Below are 20,191 nucleotides of genomic sequence, written 5' to 3'. Positions count from 1 at the left end.
TCTTTAACCTATTTAAGTAGAATTTAATCAAAAGAGGCCTTTACAACTATTAATGATTTCATTCAACGTTACAAGTGAATTTATTTATCTCGCAAGTTAATAATAATACATGAAAACTCGTGTATCGATGCACATTACATTGTTAACATTTACAAAAATAAATTTTAAAAAACCCCGACAGAATATAGTGAAAATCGTTTATTTGAATTATCTCCGCCTTTTAATTTTAACAAGTACCAGTATATAATTCCATCACATGCAGCTAATAGAACTGAGGCAAACAAATATAGGCCTACATTATAAATATATGCCATAAATATCTTATTAGTTAATACAGGTGCATTCAGAAAATAATACTGGGGTAAACAGAATCTGGCCAACCTCGGCACAGTACGAAACAAGAAATATCTTTAAAAGTGATGGTCGGCGAATTGTAATAAGGAAAGAAGTATATGAATTTTTCATCTAACATTCATCTTTCATCTAACATTTTTTCAAATTGCAAAACTAAACACCGCACTTTAACAATTTAAATGATTCTCTTTTAATTTTTCGCAAAGGTTTCGTAGGGTTGCAATTTTGTTTCGTTTATCCTTAGACGAATAATTACAGAAGTAGTTTGATGAAGATTCATGAAGCGGTTCATGAGAAGAGGTCATTAAACGTGTTTATATTTTTAGCTAAATTGGTCTATATCCCCATTTGTAACAAAATAGCAGGAGACCTTACGATATTGTTACACATCGAGTTTGATAAAAATCCATTACATTTTAGTGGTTAATGCGAAGAAAGGCATATCTACTTTTAGCTTTAGTGGTCCCTAATAGGGTCCAAGTTCCTATATAAATATATTTGGAAGAGGACCTTATAATGATGCTTCAGACCAAGTATGACAAAGATCCACCAAGCTGTTCATGAGACGCTGTATAAAGGCATTTCTAGTTTTAGCTCTAGCAGCCCCTAAAAGGGGTTAAATGTCCCAGCTGAACAAAGTTGGCTGCGGGCCTAATAAAGATGCTACAAATCAAGTTTGATTAGAATACATGAGAAAAAATACAATTAAAGGATTTTTTTTTATTTACTATTTTTATTTATTTCTAAAATAGGCCAACTGATCCCGCTTTAACAAATGCATTTCGCTATTCATGAATCTTTGGACAATGACGTCACACCTATAAAAAAGTGAAGGTCAAGCAAAACATACAACTGTAATTATTTCAGTATTTCTGTTTCATAAGCAAAGTTTGACCGTAGTCATATATTACATAGATAAACTGTATGCAGCGTACCTTCATTTCAGTGTAATGCGATTCAGTCATTATATAGCATATATATAATAAAACAGATTTCAACTGAGTTCAATATTTGCATACCATACTAAAGAAAAATATTCATATATAATAAATCAGTTAAATAATTTATAACAAATATATCAAAGCAAACAAGTACTCATTTTAATATGCAATCTGAATAAGTCACAAAAGCAAGAAACCTTTTCATATACAGATGACAATTGGAACAAGGAAAATCTTTTAAAAAGCACTTCTCTACATAAAAGACTCTTATCACATCCTTATTCATGCGATACGCAGACCGTATTCAGCTCTTTCTTTAATTTGATATATGTTGGTATTTGAACAGGTTTTTATCATATTTATTAAACTTACTTATCATTTTGAGATATATCAGTATTCTTGCTAAATATACTGAGGCAAAGTTAGCTTTAAAACTGTGAACAGCGTCGTTTAGGATAAACGCTTTGTCTACATTTCACTCAGCGTAGCACAATCAACAGAGTGAAAGAAATTGACACTCTCGTCCAATCAGGCAGAGTGTTGCATAAATCTTCCATTTTGATAAATTATCTATAATGCGTTATCAAGTAGTTTGATTTGCAAACTGAAGTCACGTGGCATAGGTAACGAAAACGAATTTAGACGGCGTCGCCGAAAAAGTAAAAACGTAGGTGAAAATGAGAAATATTCGTTTTAACATAACTTGGAAAAAAGTGCTAATATCACTTTTTAAAATTTAGAAAGCCTTTATATAAATGTAATTATTACATCATGTTCGACTAAACATTATTTTATCTAACTTTATTACAAATTTTACGTTTTTGGAAATATTTCGATTGTTTGAAGAGTAGTCAGACACCCCGATTTCGAATATAGTGAATCCTCCTGAATAACCGCTGGAAAACAGCTACGGAGGCTGTTGCTCTGAAAAGGTTAATTTATTTAGCAACTTGGCTAGATAGAAACACCATCCTTTGCAAAGAGGTTTTAGCTCTCCGGAGATGTGTGTACAAATGTTATCCTTGTATTCATTGACACATAATAGAAACATAAAAAGGAAAGATTTTTTTGTTTGGTTTTTTGTTGTTGTTGTTTTTTGTTGTTGTTGTGTTTTTTTTTTTTTTTTGGTTTAGCTCTGTTTTTCTACGTTACTGCGGGCAGTTAACCTAACCAGTGTTCGTTCCTGGATTCTGTATTCTCAACAAATAACTTCTATCTTCACCAAATAAATCAGAGGTGGAGGACGAATGATTTCGGACACGTGCCTTCTATCAAATCGGCATGCCCTACCCGGGGACCGATCTCGCGATCCATAGATCTGCACTCCTACTGAGCTAAGCGGATGGGGTAAAAGAAAGAAAGCAGCGGTTGTGACTGACGCTGTAACTCAACGAAACCTCTCTTATATCATGAATACTGAACTTGTAGAAGTTACGATTTATTTCAAATAGCGTCTGTGGTATAAAATTTCAAAATGAAAAATTAACTGACCCGTAAAACCAAATTCCGCCATCAAATTATGCGAACGTATGCGTGGAGCGGGTAATTAACCGGGCAAGCCCATGGCAACTTATCTTATGGTCCGATGTTACTAGGATGATGAAGTAAGAAACGAAATAGTAAAAATGTAAGACCTTGGGATGTGCGTGCGTGTGTGCGTACATAGGCAGGGTTAGGGATAATATTAAGAAAAACAAGATACAAACAACCTTTACTCCCTTGGAGGGGCGGTTGAGTCAAGGGTCATACTGTGGCGAGATGCCTCTATCAGGATGTTTGATATAATTTAGTTGCCGCATACCTTATGATTCGTACATAGAATAGTTAGACCCAATCATATTCGAACCGCCGATGATCCGTCATAATTCAATATTTTAGATGATAGACTAAATGAAATAAGCACTAATCTTTCATGAATTCCTAGAAAAGAAAGTTCTATCTACTGACACGTTAATTACGATAGTTTTAGGCTCTAATTACGGAAAATACACAAATTAAGGACAAATTACGCACTTCCATTATCAATGTACTAAGGAGCTTGATTTTGTCATAATCATTGAGCGCTCATTAATTACAATTAGATAAAAGCTTATAAATACCGGGACAGCGCCACGAAGAGATCAGAACCTGCCTGGCTACCGAGGAGTCAACAACGTCAAAGTAAATATATTATAAGAGTCTGCCAAGCTACCGACTGAATAACATCGCTGAAAAATAAATAATATAATAAATTGCCAAATACTATCGGGTTCTTGACCTCCTATCATAGTCTGGGTTCTTACTCAGAACATTGCGTTCCGTTTAAGTTCCACGACGATAGGAACTCGACATCTGGTGGTATTTAGGTAAAATCTTAATGTATGGTATTCACCTCCGGCATAGTTTGTTGTGAATCGCCATACTACAAGAGATCCCATCCACTAATTTTGAGTGCTCGTCATCAGTTAAGTTGAGATAGATTGATTAGCATTAATTATTTTATATTTCACCAATCATTTTAAGAATCATTTGTTTTCCAATCATTCGGCAAGGAAACCCATAGGAAAATTATATTATATTTAATATACTGAGCTAGACCGTGCACGCTACAATACGTCTGAAATCACAACCTTTGAAATATTTGAATCTGTTGTAAATATTGATCAATGATATTGTACAATAATGATGCTTTCTGTTTATGTTTCAAGTGTGAAAACTCCGAACAATATACACAATTGCATATGCAAATATTCTTCATGTTAGCAGTGTTTTACAACGGAAAACGTGTTTATTGGTACATTGAATAAGAACAATTTGAAAAAAAAAAGTTTTATCATATAGAAAGTATATTTAAAGCGACTTTCAAAAATAACATGATCAGTATTTTAAGCCAAATTGTATAGGCGTATGTTATACATTCTGCATTCAAACCATTTCTCAATGAAGTCGCCAATTTTACAGTTATAAGGACCTCTTTTGAAAGGAAAGTTCTCTTTCTCACGTTCCTTGATTCGTTTCACGCCTGTAGTGAACAACTGATGAATGAGAATGTAAAATACTAAGATTTGAATAGAGATATATCAGAAAAACAGCCAAACTAAGCTATGTTGTTATTTGGGGGTAGGGGTAGCGTAACGTAATTTTATGCGAAAACGAATTCGGTGACCCATAATCGATCCTTCAATCGACAGAAAATAAAGTTTTCATGATCATGTTAGTTTTTTGTCAAATTCTATCGTTTGGGTTTTACATGAGACAAGATTAACGCAAACTTTTTATTCAAAACTAAACGTCATATTTGTCGCTCTGACGTCACTTTAACGTAAATATCGACTTCAACGTTAAAATGATCTCCACAAATTATGCACCATTTCAAAGACATTTTAAATGAAAATATGATGAGAAACAAGCAAATCGATACTTGTTGACTGAACAGAACGATTTAAGAAAACAGTCTGACGGACGTGAAATAATGGTTCATCAAAAATGGACCTCAATAGTCGTGTTTGAAGGTTTGTAGAGAAAAAAGTTACAGAAATATCAAAACAGTAAAATACGCATTCTATGAGGAATATACTGAATTTTATATTAAACAAAATTTCGAAACGGAACCCAACAACTTCAAATTAGGCGCATTCCACCTTAATTTGTTCAAAGGAAGATATGCAGACCGCGATAAGATGCAAATGTATCACTTCAGACAGATTTTTTTCTTGTGACATGTACAAGAAACAAAGCATCATTATGGCCAAACAGTTTCATACGAGGATGTGATATATCATTAATGTATACGCAAAGGCTACACTCACAAGATGACCGCCTCGGTAGTCTAGTGGTAGACTGCGGCGTCCGCCCCCGGCGGCGTCATACTTAAAAAATGGTACTAGTAGCTTCGTCGCTTGGCGCTCAGCATTAAGAGGATATTGCTAGGACTGGTCAGCCCGGTGTCAGTATAATGTGACTGGGTGGGGTATCATGCCACGTGTCTACGGCGTGATATTGTGCTCACTGCTGCAAGTAGACACCGTCGTTTATATGACTGAAAAATTGTTGAAAAAGACGTTAAACACACACACACACACACACACAATATATATAGCTACTCACAAGAAAATGAAACATTACTGATTTTAGGGTTCAAAGAGGTTTAAAGAAGTTAGTTTTTCTTCGAATTTTACTAATGAATTTAACCTTTTACACATTCAAAACATAACGATTCTTTAATTGTAGTCATATTACGCTATGTTGTGTTTAAAATTCGTTACGGTACCATAAGTGTGTATTGTCGACATCGATTCAAAGAAAAATTACTATCAAAATACCAGTTTCTGATGGTATTAGATCACTAATAGAGAACCTCCTTTTTGAAGAGTATTCAATTCCTACTATAAATCTACTTTTACAGCAGTTCTTAGGGGTGCGTAGGTTCAAGCCCTACTGGGACCCGAATTTTTTTTCCTTATTTTCATTTTTTACTAGTAAGTTTTTACTTCTTTCAAGACTTATTATTGATTTTTTGTACAAAAATGGAAAAAGATGAATCTTATAAGCGATTTCTTGGTGTTCAAAGTGAATTTACTACTTAAACAGGAGGGGTAGAGTTACACATCTTTACAAATATTGAGTTACACGCGGTGAAAGGGTTCTGTTTTGTTTTCACTCTTAAATTATATATTGTGGAAGAAAAGGTAGGTTTTACATCTTCCCTAAGGTTATTTTTAAATGGAGTAAGTAAAATCCAAAACAGAAACACATCATTCGACCTTATTTTTTCAATGTTGAAGTATGAATTCTGTCTCATTAAATCCGTTTACTTGAGACACCATGGAAAAAATTGCATTGACATTTTTATTTTGTGTTTTATAATTGTTTACCAATAGTTTGATGTTTCTTCTATTGAAATTAATGGTAAAATTGGTTCTCTGCAAACGTTTTGGATAGTGGCTATCACTTTGAAATTTGTCTCTACTTGAGCTTGAGGAGATGCCATAAGTTATTCAAAATTTATAAAAAAAACGGCACGGTAAAAGTTGTTTAAAATTTGCAAAATAGTGCAAAACACGGTTACCTTTCAGAGTATACCAAGCAAATGCCATTTTGTAAACATTACTATTAGTGACCTAATACGAATTAGTCCTTTTTAGTTCGTAAATTAGCTTGGCGACATGGGGTTTTTGCAATGTTTGGCGATTTTAACGTCTACTCGTGGATGCTAAGTGTGCAACAAAATACCAAAACATGTATTTAAGTTATTGTCCATACATTGTTGGTATAAGCTTAAGCTAAAGTGCACAGTTTTGTGCTCGAACATTTTGAGAGATATTACTGCAAGGTCGGCGACATGGTTTTTTCCAGTATGAGTCGATTTTGGGAGAACGGCTGAAGGGCATAGTGCACGGTTAGCATGGATAAGTAGAGGGGAATATAGTAAGATTAACGGGATATATAGGCCAAAAAAGAAGTAAAGGGAATACAGTATGATGAATATAACTATAAAAGCAACAACCACTTTATTCATTTTATTTATATATATTATAATGTTACCCTATGACACATGTTACCCTATGACAGTCGCTGTTGCTAAAAATAGAAAAAAATGGGTTCCGCTCAATAACTTTAGTTTGCATTGATGTATGGAACCCAAACTTGGCTTAAAAGAAAACCAAGGTTAGGATTGTATATTGGATCACGTTCAAGGTCAGGATAACTTATTTAATCTAATTCCACGGTGGCGCAGTGGCCAAAAGCTACTTTTAGTCAGTGGGACGGAAGGGCGTCGGTTCAAATCTTACTGAGATCCAAAAAGATGTTTTTAGCTCGACTATTCAAAGAATAGATAGAGCTATAGGACTCACTCATGCGTCGGCGTCAGCGTCCCGATTTTGTTAAGTTTTTGTATGTACCACTTATGGGAATGGATTGAAACTTCATGCACGTATTTACTGTGATAAACTGACTTACATTGCACAAGTTCCATAACTCTTTGCTTTTTTACAAAATTATGCTCCCTTTTTCGACTTAGAAATATTTGGTTAAGGTTTAATATATAAGCTGGTATCTCAGTACCCACTAATGGGAATGGAATGGGAAACTTCATTTCAATTGTCCATTGTTATGAACTGATATGCATTATACAGGTTCCATAACCCTGTTTTGCAATTTTGTAAAATTATTCCGCTTTTTCAACTTATTTTCATTCAACTGACAAGGCTGTTGAATAGTCGAGTGCTGCTGTCCTCCGACAGCTCTTGTTCTTTTTTCTCTTTTGTGATAAAAAAGGTCATTTATTGCCATTTGGTCAAGGACAAGGTCGGATATGATATTTGGGTCACTGGTACTAAAAGCAGGAAAATGGCTTCCACTCAAAATCTTTCAGACTTAATTATTGACAAACTATAAGTTACGGAAACACGTGAGAATTTGTTGTTTTTACTACTTTTTTACAATGTAACGCTTACTCCAGGTAACTGTCTTGTTGTTGTAAGTTTTGCATATAAGTACATACAGCTAGTACTAAAAGGCATATAGATTTGAAACTTATTTTTTCTTTTTCTAGATCAATTACCAATTTCACTGGGTCAGGTTCCATAACTCTGACATGTATTTTGGGCATATTATGCCCCCTTTTGGACTTAAACTGTACAAGGAGGCTGTGGACCTGCTAGAGGAGCTGATAGCCCAGGATCTGTACTGTGTACAGTATATGGGTCATTGGTATGAAAGACTGGCCCTTAACCTGGATGTACATCTCAAGTCTGTAGAAAAGGTAGGTAACACTTGTTATATTTCTAACCTCTATACACGGTCACATTCTGAATACTAGGAAAGCAAGGGTATCTACTAAAGGTGGAATTTATTATTCAGAAAATAAGGGTGCTCTTTTAGCAGTTTTGAAGTATTGGTTTTTAGCTCGACTATTCGAAGAATAGTCTAGCTATTCTACTTACCCCGGCGTTGGCGTCGGTGTCGCCGTCACACCTTGGTTAAAGTTTTGCATGCAAGTACATACAGTTATCATTTATAGGCATATAGCTTTGAAACTTATTTTTTCTTTTTCTAGGTCAATTACCAACCTCACTGGGTCAAGTTCCATAACTCTGACATGTATTTTGAGCAAATTATGCCCCCTTTTGGACTTAGAAAATCCTGGTTAAAGTTTTACATGCAAGTTACTATCTCCAAAACTAATGCAGATATTGAATTGAAAGTTCACATGTGTCTTCGGGGTTACAAAAGTAGTTGACAGCATCAAGTCCCATAACTCTGACCTGCATTTTGGCCAAATTATGCCCCTTTGGACTAAAAAATCCTGGTTAAAGTTTTGCGTGCAAGTACATATAGCTATTACTTAAAGGCATGTAGACTTGAAATTTATTAGTCCCCTACTGGTTGAAAACCAGTTTCGGGGACTATAGGAATGCGCTTTTCCGTCCGTTTGTCATTCCGCCCGTCCTTCCGTCCGTCCGCAATTTCGTGTCCGGTCCATAACTCTGTCAAGGGATTTTAATATTACTTGGCACAAATGTTCCCCATGATGAGACGACGTGTCATGCGCAAAACCCGGACCCCTAGCTGAAAGGTTAAGGTCACAATTGGAGGTCAAAGGTCAACAAGGCTTTTTCCTGTCCGGTCCATAACTCTGCCATCCATGAAGGGATTTTAATATTACTTGGTACAAATGTACCTCATAATAAGTTGACATTTCTTGCACAACTTTCAGGCCCCTAGCTTAAAGGTCAAGGTCATACTTGGCAGTCAAATGTTAACATGGCATGAACAGGGTCTGTTTCGTGTCCGGTCCATAACTCTGTCATCCATGAAGGTATTTTAATATTACTTGGCACAAATGTTTCCCATGATGAGACGATGTGTCATACGCAACCCGGACCCCTAGCTCAAAGGTCAAGGTCACAGTTGGAGGTCAAAGGTCAATAGGGTTTTTTCCTGTCCGGTCCAGAACTCTGTCTTCCATCAAGGGATTTTAATATTACTTAACATAAATGTTCCACATGATGAGACGACTTGTCATGCGCAACACCCAGAACTCAAACTTAAAGGTCAAGGTCATATTTGGAGATCAAAGGTCAATGGGACATTTTTCTGCCCGGTGTTTAACTTTGTCATGCAAAACAAGATTTGAATATTACTTGGCACAAATGTCCACACTATGAGACGGAGTGTCACGCGCAAAAACCTGGCCCCTAGGTCGAAGGTCAAGGTCACACATAGAGGCCAAATGTCAGATACAAGAATTATTTTTCTGGAACATTTTTTATTCATGCATGGCGGGATTTTGATGTAACTTGGCATAAATGTTCACTACCATGAGACGGATTGTTGTGCGCAAGAACCAGGTCCCTAGGTCTAAGTTCAAGGTCACACTGAGAGGTCGAATGCCAGATTTAAGAATGACTTTGTTCACAGCATTTCTTCTTCATCCATGGAGAGATTTTGATGTAACTTGGCACAAATATTCACCACCATCAGGCACCCTTGTTTTTAGAAATATGTCCCTTTGTTGTTACTATAAATAGCTTATATTGTACCTTATTTATAACAGGCCGTAGGGAAAAATCGAGAACATTTTTCTCTGGTACAACATGCATGTTACATCCAATGTTTAGGTGTATTTTGACCTGTCTTTACCTGGTGGACTTATATAGATTTTTTTTAATATAAATAACTTATATGATACCTTTTTGATAATTATAACAACTATAGGTTTTTATGTATACAAATTTTAATCCAAATGGTTTGTTATAACATATTGTATATATAGTATTGTTTATACATTATTGACAGATATCAATTCATTATGTTATACTGCAGTAGTGAAAATTAGGTGCCTTCCAGTAGGAGACTTTGTATTGCACGGCAATACTTCATTCACTTGTTTTTTTTTTTTTTTTTCGTTTTCTTTTTCTAGATCAATTACCAACCTAAGAGTATCAAGTCCCATAACTCTGACATGTATTTTGTACTAATTATGCCCCCTTTTGGACGTAAAAAATCCTGGTTAAAGTTTTACATGCAAGTTACTATCTTATGGACAGCTCTTGTTTAAAGAACCTGTTGATGCGAAGTTTGAAAACCTGGTTTTTGTAGAATTTCCACGTTTCTTGTTTGGAATTTCTGTTGGTCATATCAGAGTTAGGCTCTTGATTTAGTCAAAAATATGCATAAAGGTCATTCAAGTTTGTACTGAATGTATCACAAAAGTATTTGACTTAGAGGCATATAAATGTGAACGAACAGTATATATTTTGGTTATATATCTTACAGAAGTACCTTTAGGTAGCTGGATTTGAAACTTTTAAGGTAAACAAGTATATATGATAGTTTATATTTGATGAGATATATTTCAAACACATATGATGTGATTCTGTCTTATTTTTTAAAAAATCGCCTTCTCTATGTAACCGCGCAGAATTTAATCAGGAATAGATTGTCTCACAACTATTTCATATCAGTCTGCTGTACAATGTAGATCAATGCGGACTAATTGACTACTTCTGACGTCATTGTTGTTACAGACCTGAAAAATTGGCTTGCTCTATCACCACCTTTGAGGCAGCCGTGGACATAATCACAAACTTAAAGTACTCATGCCCAGTAAAAATAGTTTAATATACTTTGAATATATACCAATGGCGCAGTAATTTACTACGAATAACTATCGGCTACATGCCTTTACTCAACATCTTTTTACTTTACAGGGGGTTTGAATGCATAACTGTATATATCACCAAATCGCAGTATCAGATTGATGATATGGTTAGCCGAATCAAATCCTATATGTTTTGGGTTTCATAGCTCTGTTAGCGCTTGTGCCATTTTTGGAACAGATTCTTTTCATACACGTACTACCCATCAGTACTGAACTATTTTTTTTTTTTTTTTTTCATATTCCACTTCGACAATTTATGTAAGAACAAGATAACATCAAATTGTTTAAGATAAATTGGCAATTTATATAATACACACTGGTAACGTATTTCATATCATAAAACGTAAAAGAAAATATGCTTTTTGTATTTGTAATTATGGCTTATTATTAGCTCACCTGAGTGTATTTGATAAAAGTAAACTTTTATAAGTCTTTAAGATATTTGCAATAAACGCGGATGCAAATAGTTCGTAATTTCATTCGTTAACTGTATAAATATGCGCCTTAGCAAACCTTACCTGGATTTCGCGGTGACTGCCGGTGATTCGCAGCGATCCATCGCAATTCAGCGTCACCCGCTGAGATTTTTCATCGCGAGTCGCTGTGGACACTTTATCTATAATAGGTCGCGGGGTCTTACAAAATTATCGCGATTCATCACAGTCTTCGGTAGCGATTCAATGTGAAAAATCATCGCGATTTTCCACTCGGGTAAATATTTGTGCCGGTGGTAACGCGGAAAAGCGAAATCCGCGAGCCATAGACTGTATTTCCTAGATTGTTTAATTATAATTACCTGATGACCCCAAGTAATTAGAGGTCATTTGACTGTGACCTTGACCTACTTTCTTATTTTTTAAGTTACAGCCTTGAAATTTGACATGTACAGTTTTGCATACCGATCTTAAAACTGACTTTCAGTAACCATAAATGTGACCTACTGACCTACTTTCTTAATATTTTAGCATCAATATGATCTTTGAAACATATAGCTCATATTACTCAGGTGAGCGATCCAGGGTAATCATGACCCCTATATTAATAAATGAACACGTGATAAAATGTAGAAGGGAAATGAAAAAAAGTTATTGTTGTTACTTCTAAGAGGGGCATATATTTAACCTCCCCCCGCACCCCCACCCCCCACCCCCCGTGCGCTACCCCACCTAACTTTTTCACAGACTACAGACATTTACACCAAAACTTTTTGCCAGTCTGATTGGTAGCAAATTCTTAAATGTGTGGACTTGGCTTATGGTCTCTGAGTAATTAATAAGGACTAGACATGTATGTTGCAAATTTTCACTTTCAATATGGTCCTTTTATTTTTAATTGTAAGAGGCATTTCAAAAATATATTTTTAGTACAGTGTAATATGAAAGATAAAAAATATTGCGGCTGTGTATTGCGGAAGTTTCATTATTAAAGGTATTTCCTCATGTGTCTTTTTGATTATTTTTTCAAGTTTTGCTTCAATTAATCGCTTCAATTAGGGTAATTTTAAAAATGCACAGATTGATTCTCCTCATAAAATAACGCCCGTAAACGCACATTACATTTCCTTTTAATGACTTCACACACTAATGACTTCCTCAGAGTCAAGTGAAATTCCTAGACAAAATCTGCGACTTTATGAAGGTTCGAATTGGGGTTGTACTAGTTTTGTCATTCTTTTGGGATCGAGATTTGCGCTTGGGACGCAGATGGACTTTAATTTTCAATGGAAGTATTAATACAGTAAAATCTCATCATTTAACTGACAAGGAGAGCTCCGGTACATGCACCATGATGGGCAACAGTTACTTCTCCATGACAATGCGTTGATGTCAATTTGCACGTGTTACCTGAAACAGACCAAAATGAGTTTCTATTAGATGTCAAAGAAATCGATAGGTTTATCTGCAATTGTACGAAAAACATAGTACGAAATACCGTCTGCCTTAGTCAGCTCCTATTCTTTGACACATTTATGCTTTAAGTAATACCATTTTCTCAATTAGTTAATGTAAAATTATTCAAAAACACAAATAAACAAGGTCTTTTTCTTTAAATGTGTGAATTGGTATTTAAAGTGAAATACTTTAGAAGTCTAGAACCATTGCATGATAATGTGACTGTCATGGCTAGTCACTTTCACAGAGAAGATTAGCAAACTGGTAAATAAAGTTCGTGTTACATTCTAGTCATTCAGTAAAGTGGAAATGTAATATAGGTGTTATAAGTAGCACTAAAACAATAATTCTCTAAGTATCAAAGGGAGTTATTATTTCGTTCTTCATTCTAACCAGTATCTTCCTTTACTAAGCACCACAGTCTGTTTGTCTGTATTTGTTTGAATTTAGGTCACACTGATGTTATATGGCGACTTTATCAGTTTAAATGTCTTCTTGCATACCGAACACGTGTTTCCGGTGATTTCACTGGTGCAGGAAAACTCTATCCCAGGGTGTAAGAAAATCGGAACTGTCTTCGTATAGTTATGACGTACTTGAAAGTTTCCGCGCTTTATTTACTACGCTACTGTAAAAAGTCGTTTATTTGATTTCAATTTTACTTTTATTTGATGAATATAGCATATATGCAAGAAAATGATTCTGACACTGGGTGTAACTGCTGATGTGAAATATCCGGTTCTATGGTCACTGTTTATGTGGTAACTTGACAGCGTCCCGTTACCGTATAAACAGTTACCATAGAGCCGGATATTCTCTTTTGCACCTACGTACAGTGAAAGAAATTTACAAGGTACCCCTCCTGCTTAGAACCAACGACCTTCCGTTAGTCAACAATGGGGCATGTTACTAGACGTCAGCAGGTAGGAAGATCTTGAAAGCACCCCGGAATGCTGATGGTGTTAAAATACATCAGTTATTGCCAAGGTATTTTGTCTTGGTCCAACACTGAACACTTGAAATTTGGAGTCACGCAGGGATCCTGTGCAGATCCGGTTATTTTCATAATATATATTGCTTTCTTTAACCACAAAATTGCTTTCAGAATTCAAGCTAATGTCTTCATGGTGTAATAAAATGGATGTGTGGGTATATGTTGAAAACTGAAATCATTATGTATGGAACTAAACAACAGTTCGCTAAAATAAACATTTTACGTGTTGTGAAGTGAAACGTATTGATCACATGAGGGATGTAGTGGCACACATTGAAAGTACTGTAAAGTTTGATACTCGTATTAGAAGGAAATGTTTAGAATGCATGATGATAATAATTTTGGTCATGTTGATAAATATAAATGGAATAGCGCTCACATGGACGAATTCTTAACATTGTTTATTAATAACTGCAATATCATGGCGGCTAATATTTTATTTGAAATTGGCTTAGATATTAATAGCGCTGTAGATAAGATATTAGGACTTTATCGGAATTCAGCTACAAATATGCGTGTTAAATATAGAAAGGAAGTTAAACCTTCAAAATGTAATTCAAGTAACCAGCTCTGGTGGGATCGAGCCTGTGACCTCGCGAAACAATTGAAATACGCAGCACTGCGGCGGTTTCGCTGGACTAGTATGACGCTGGACCTTCAGAATTATATAACTCTGCGTAAACAATTTAAAGCAACTTGTTATTTCAAAAAACAAGAGCACCAACGCGCTAAGAGAGACGAATTAATATTGGCTCGCAAAAATCCGAAAGTATTTTGGAAATTGTTAAAAGATAGTCGGCGTAGTAATATAAGTAGTACACCGGACGTAGACCCTAAATCGTGGAGGGACTATTTTCGCGGTTTGTTATTTAAGGAAGACCAGCCATGTTTGTTGGATTTAGAATGGGTTATAGAAACAGTTAATGAGGAATATGACCAGGTTTTAAACTCTACAATTACGGTAGAGGAAATTACTAAAAGTATTCTAAAATTAAAAAATTGGAAGGCTCAAGGTACTGATGGGTTCGGGGCTGAGTGTTACAAAAATACTAGGCATATTATTACTCCGCTACTACATTCATTATTTAATAAGATTTTGAGTACTGGTATATTCCCGGAAGTTTGGAGGGGTAGTATTATAGTTCCTGTACATAAATCGGGATCTAAAGAAGACCCGTCTAATTATAGGGGAGTTGCTCTTATTAACGTTATGTATAAAATATTTGCGAATATTATATATAATAGATTATATACATGGTCGGAGGAATTTGACAAAATAGATGAGTCGCAGGCTGGTTTCCGCGTCGGATATTCTACGATAGACAACATATTTACTTTGCAAAGTATGGTACAAAAATACATTTAAGTAAGCCAGGCGGGAGATTTTATGTTTTATATGTGGACTTTAAAAAAGCTTTTGATGGCCTGATACACCATAAATTGTTTGCCAGTTTGCATAGAAAGGGGGTGCAGGGTAATCTGTTCAAAATCCTATTATCTATGTACTCAAATTTGCGCGGCGCAGTGAGAGTCGGTGACGGTAAATTATCTCAGCCCTTTCATTGCAATGTTGGGACCAGACAAGGGGACGTAACCAGTACGATAATCTTTAATTTATACATTAATGAGTTGTCCTCCTTCTTGAGATCAAAAGGTCATCGGGGTATCTTTATAACGGAACAAATTGCGGACATTATATGTATACTTTTCGCGGACGACGTCGCGAACTGTGCAGAAACAGCGGTCGAACTTCAATTACAACTAAATTCAATAGCGCAATTTTGCGAAGACACCGGTATGACTATAAACCAGCAAAAAACGGAAATAATTGTTTTCAGAAACGGAGGACCGCTTCGAACATATGAAAAATGGTCTTATAATAATAGTCCAGTGAATGTTACTTCGATGTATAAATTTATGGGGTTGATTTTCACGCCAAAATTAACTTGGTCTAAAGCGCAATCAAGCTTGCTGCACAGGCTCGAAAATCTATTTATGCTATAAAGGCTTATCAGAAATCTTTTGGTGCATTCTCACAAAATGAATATTTAAGCTGTTCGATTCAATGGTTAAACCCATACTTACTTATGGGGCTGAAATATATGGAACAGAAGTATGTCACATATTGGAGCAGGTTCAAATTCAATATTGTAAGCAGTTTTTGGGAGTTAATAATTACGTAAATGATAGTGTTGCCCTTGGTGAATGTGGCAGATTACCTTTGTGCATTGATCATCATGTAAATGTATTAAGTACTGGTGTAAATTACTTGCCATGTCTGACGCACGATATCCAAAAATTGTTATATTATGTTGAAAAGGCACGATGAAATAGGAAGACAGAATTGGGCTAGCGCTGTCAAAAATTTGTTGTATCGCTATGGCTTTGGTTTTGTATGGCTAAGTCAAGAGGTCGGTGATGTTAGCAATTTTATTTGTGTCTTTAAACAAAGATTAATTGACTGTATGAATCAAATGTGGCATGATAATATTCATAGCTCGACTCGTTGTGATACATACAAACATTTTAAAACTTGTTTAAATCCCGAAAGGTATTTGTGCTTGAACTTACCATTCTATGTTAGAAAATCACTTGCAAGATTTAGATGTTCTAGCCATAAATTTGCTATTGAGACTGGTCGCCATTTTGCAATTCCAAGAGAAGATCGAATATGTAGATACTGTTTCATTAATTTTTTATATTGAATGCATAGAAGATCAATTCCACGTATTTTTTAAATGTTACAAATATAGGCAAGAAAGACAAATTTTTATATATTCCTGGTATGCTGGTGGAAATGAATTCCCTCATTTTATTAATCTCATGCAATCTTTAAATGATGATAGAATTAAATACATTGCTTTTTGTGTTAACGCTATTATGAAGCTAAAGGATAATGAATAGTTACATTTCTGTGCACAACTCATATCATTATATTTGTTTTATTGTAATATTGTATTATTGGCCGGAGGCCTTTATTTACAAAATAAACTTTGTTTTTGTTCTTGTTCTTGTGCAGCCTAGAAATCTTATTAATGAATTCGTAAACATCTTTCACAAAAATTAACAGAGATTCTAGTGCACAGACGTATGCATTCACACACAGACGTTTCAGGCTATTGACAGACTTAAAAAAATCAAAACCATGCAGCAACTTGTCATCATTTTTTCTATTAAGCACTCTGCTCATCATTCTGCTGCCGATATTGTACAGCCTCTTCACTGGTTACCAATGAGGGCTACATTTTGATACATTTTCGCTATAAACTGTATTTTTATTTATTTGTATAAACACTTTAATAAAACTCAAGTTAATGGCATTGTATGCGACTTAACTGAAAAAATAACCTAGCATATATAATGCAACTATCAAACCATGGATGACCAAAATGGTTTCTGTCATTATCGACTCTTCATCAGTTTCTATCTCGAACAGGTAGCAGTTAGATCTCGATGTTCTATATCGGACCAATATCATAAGCAGGTTCAATATGTTTGTCAATGTTAATGTGTGCGATATCAGTTTTGCAAAGTTGACATAGTAACTGTCCGACATATAGCAGTTATAGATGATGATGTCTGGAAGTGTTTGACCAGTGCGAGAAAGAGATATCAGTTTGCTGATAATGGTCCAATACAACAATGTCTACTAGGTCGATGTTCTTGGACTGCAATACTTACTGTATGTTTTTCCGTCTGTCCCACAAACTGGATCATACACCGCGATACACATCATTGCCGGGCAAGGACTACTAGAGCCGCCGGATGTGGAATCACACCTTCCTGCACTAACGAACTGAATCGAACTGTCATGGCATGTGGCCGCACTTAGAAAACATTTGTTTGCTGGTAGTAGATAATATATATACATGTAGTAGATAATATATATACATGTAGTAGATAATATATAGATAATATATATACATGTAGTAGATAATATATATACATGTAGTAGATAATATATATACATGTAGTAGATAATATATATACATATATATACATGTAGTAGATAATATATATACATGTAGTAAAACTAAAGTGATTTTGTTTAAAGCTTTAATAATTTTTCGTGAAATTACTCACTTGTACGCCAAACCGCAGTGTTTCTCACCTTTACATTCTAAAGGTTAAGAATTAAGAATTTCTTTACAACGAATAAGGATTTCGAAATAGAAGTAATTGGCATGTGACTTGTGGGGCTCAAAAGTGGGTTCAGTCAGGAATAATGTATATTTTTATGTCCCTGGTTGTGTCAATGTGACAGTTAAAATAAATCCAGGTACTTACAATACGTTTTTCCGTTTGATGCACAAACTGGTGAATAGTATTCAGGACAAAAATCGGCACAAACTGACCGTTTTCTAACAATCGCAGCACCGAAACATCCTGTGTAAATATAACAACATTCTTCTTATAAACAAAATATTATTTATGTAATAGCTGTCCCACGTGACTTTTTCTGGGACAGGACCGTACCTGTTACTATTTTCGGAAGTTTTTTCAAGATAAGTTCATTATTCCTTCAATAGACTGGAAAATAGCTATTGCAGAAAAGAATAAAATTTGACAACTTTTCGGACATAACGACAGTTCTGCCTAGTGCCAAAGGTAAGAAATTTGAGACCAAACTATAGTGTGAAGGATTTAATTGGTTGTCTCTGTGCACTCTTTTAATATTAACCAGTGGCAAATTGCTCATTTATACCCGGCATGCAAGCCTATATGAAACCCATATGTGCTATATCTGGGTAAATGTAGCATATGGGTCCCATACTGGATCCATATTGTAACTGTGTGCCCGCGTCGGACCCATATCGGACCCATATTCAATGTCTCAACGAAGTGATATGCCAGTGTATTAATATTAAGCTTACACGTGCTGCCACTAGTATAAAATTCGTTTTTGTATGTTTTCTTCGAATGTTAATACATTTCATGTTTCCCAGAAGGGTCCTATCTTGGTCCCATATTTTTTCCCACATCGGACACATATGGGACCCACATACAATGTCTCCTTGATGTGGTACACCGATGCATTGACGATAAGCTTTAAAATGTTGTGAGTTTCAGTTATGATAAATAGTTAAATGAATTGCGTTGTATTTGAAATGTTGTAAATAACTTTAATAAGTGCTGATAAAAAATGTTTTCATGCGTTTTCACGAACTTTTGAGCAAACCTATATGTGCTATATCTGGGCTTGAAATGTACCACATATATCCAAAACCTAAAAAAGATTTCTTTATACTTTGATGGCATTTTAATACATTTTTTCTTGTTCTATAGAAATCGTTCTCTCATATGATAACTATCTTTTTGTCATTTATGTTTTTAGAAACATGAAAAATACTTACAATTATCTTATGTTTCGTAAATAGTCATAATTTTTATGGACATGTGCTCAGACTGACATTACTTTTTGCACTTTACAGAATGTCTTTACAAAGAATCTGTGACAAAGTATCTTGGAGGTGCAACAGATCAGGAGTCCATCGTGATCCCGAAACAACTATATGATCAGCTGTCAACGTTACAGAACCTGTTGACAAAATCGATTAAAAATAAGACACAGACAGTCCCATAACGGCCGATATTGTATACGTCATGGAACCTAAAAAGGCCCCACATGGGGTATAAGGTCTGGGACCTATAAGGGACCCGAACTGGGCCCATATAGTACATACCATATGGGACCCATGCAAAATGGTTTGCAAAACGCTCCTGGGTCCAACATTGGTCCCAACTATGCTTGCGTGCTGGGTAACCTGGTGACCAGGGCTTGTCCGTATCCGTGCCTCGGTTTTCGTTAGAAATGTTCTCAAAACAAGGCAGTAAAGTACTAATTAAAAAATTGTAGATAACAGCGAAGATCGTTTTAACGTAATTAATATTTACCTACACCGTGATACATCCATATCGAGTCACTTCAATTAGATTTTAGAAAATGAATACAAACCTTGAACAATGCAAAGTAAAAGGAGGACCTTCATTTTCTCCTCGTATACGTGCGTGTTCTCTATCGCCAAGTGAAATTACTGTATGATCATGTACAGGCCTTATAAATATTCACGTAAGACACTCACGATCTGCTCGATTTGTGTAGATAGTTTATGACATGTTTGTGAATCTTTTTATCTCTCCACCAGTTGAAACCTCAAGTTCAACAGGTTTAAGTGAACTTAACACTCTTTCTAAACTGCGCACCGTTGTCTACAGTTCGTTTTGAACGTCTTATTTGTGAAACATTTTGTCTTTCTAAAAGTAGAGGTCATGGCCAACATTCCAATACATTGCCAGTAGTTTCGGCAAAAGTAGTCTCCCTTGAATATACACGGATCGCGGACCCGATAACTTTTATCGATTA

The 20,191-nt window shown here is 35.3% G+C and overlaps 1 protein-coding gene across 1 annotated transcript; it reads right to left on the bottom strand.

The window, feature by feature from the left end:
- Nucleotides 1–12,632: 12,632 nt before the first annotated feature.
- LOC123551422 (turripeptide Lol9.1-like) lies at nt 12,633–19,939 on the bottom strand. Its single transcript, XM_053540913.1, has 4 exons — nt 19,784–19,939; nt 18,115–18,213; nt 17,509–17,673; nt 12,633–12,785 (listed from the first exon to the last, which is right to left on the bottom strand). The coding sequence occupies exons 1-4, from the start codon at nt 19,815–19,817 to the stop codon at nt 12,694–12,696; spliced, it is 390 nt and encodes a 129-aa protein (XP_053396888.1). The 5' UTR covers nt 19,818–19,939; the 3' UTR covers nt 12,633–12,693.
- Between the last annotated feature and the right edge of the window lie 252 nt (nt 19,940–20,191).

This window comes from Mercenaria mercenaria, chromosome 4 (assembly GCF_021730395.1).
Source record: "Mercenaria mercenaria strain notata chromosome 4, MADL_Memer_1, whole genome shotgun sequence".
In the NCBI taxonomy this organism is placed as follows: domain Eukaryota; kingdom Metazoa; phylum Mollusca; class Bivalvia; order Venerida; family Veneridae; genus Mercenaria; species Mercenaria mercenaria.
The sequence above is the reverse complement of the archived record's forward strand: the minus strand, read 5'-3'. Positions and strand labels throughout refer to the sequence as shown.

What these genes read in the sequence shown, in the direction of transcription:
- LOC123551422 (XM_053540913.1), bottom strand. Translation starts at nt 19,817, where the DNA reads ATGAAGGTCCTCCTTTTACTTTGCATTGTTCAAG. An exon ending in ATCAAACGGAAAAACGTATT is followed by an intron (nt 17,674 to 18,114) that starts GTAAGTACCTGG and finishes ATCTACTACCAG; the next exon opens with CAAACAAATGTTTTCTAAGT. An exon ending in GACAGACGGAAAAACATACA is followed by an intron (nt 12,786 to 17,508) that starts GTAAGTATTGCA and finishes GGTCTGTTTCAG; the next exon opens with GTAACACGTGCAAATTGACA.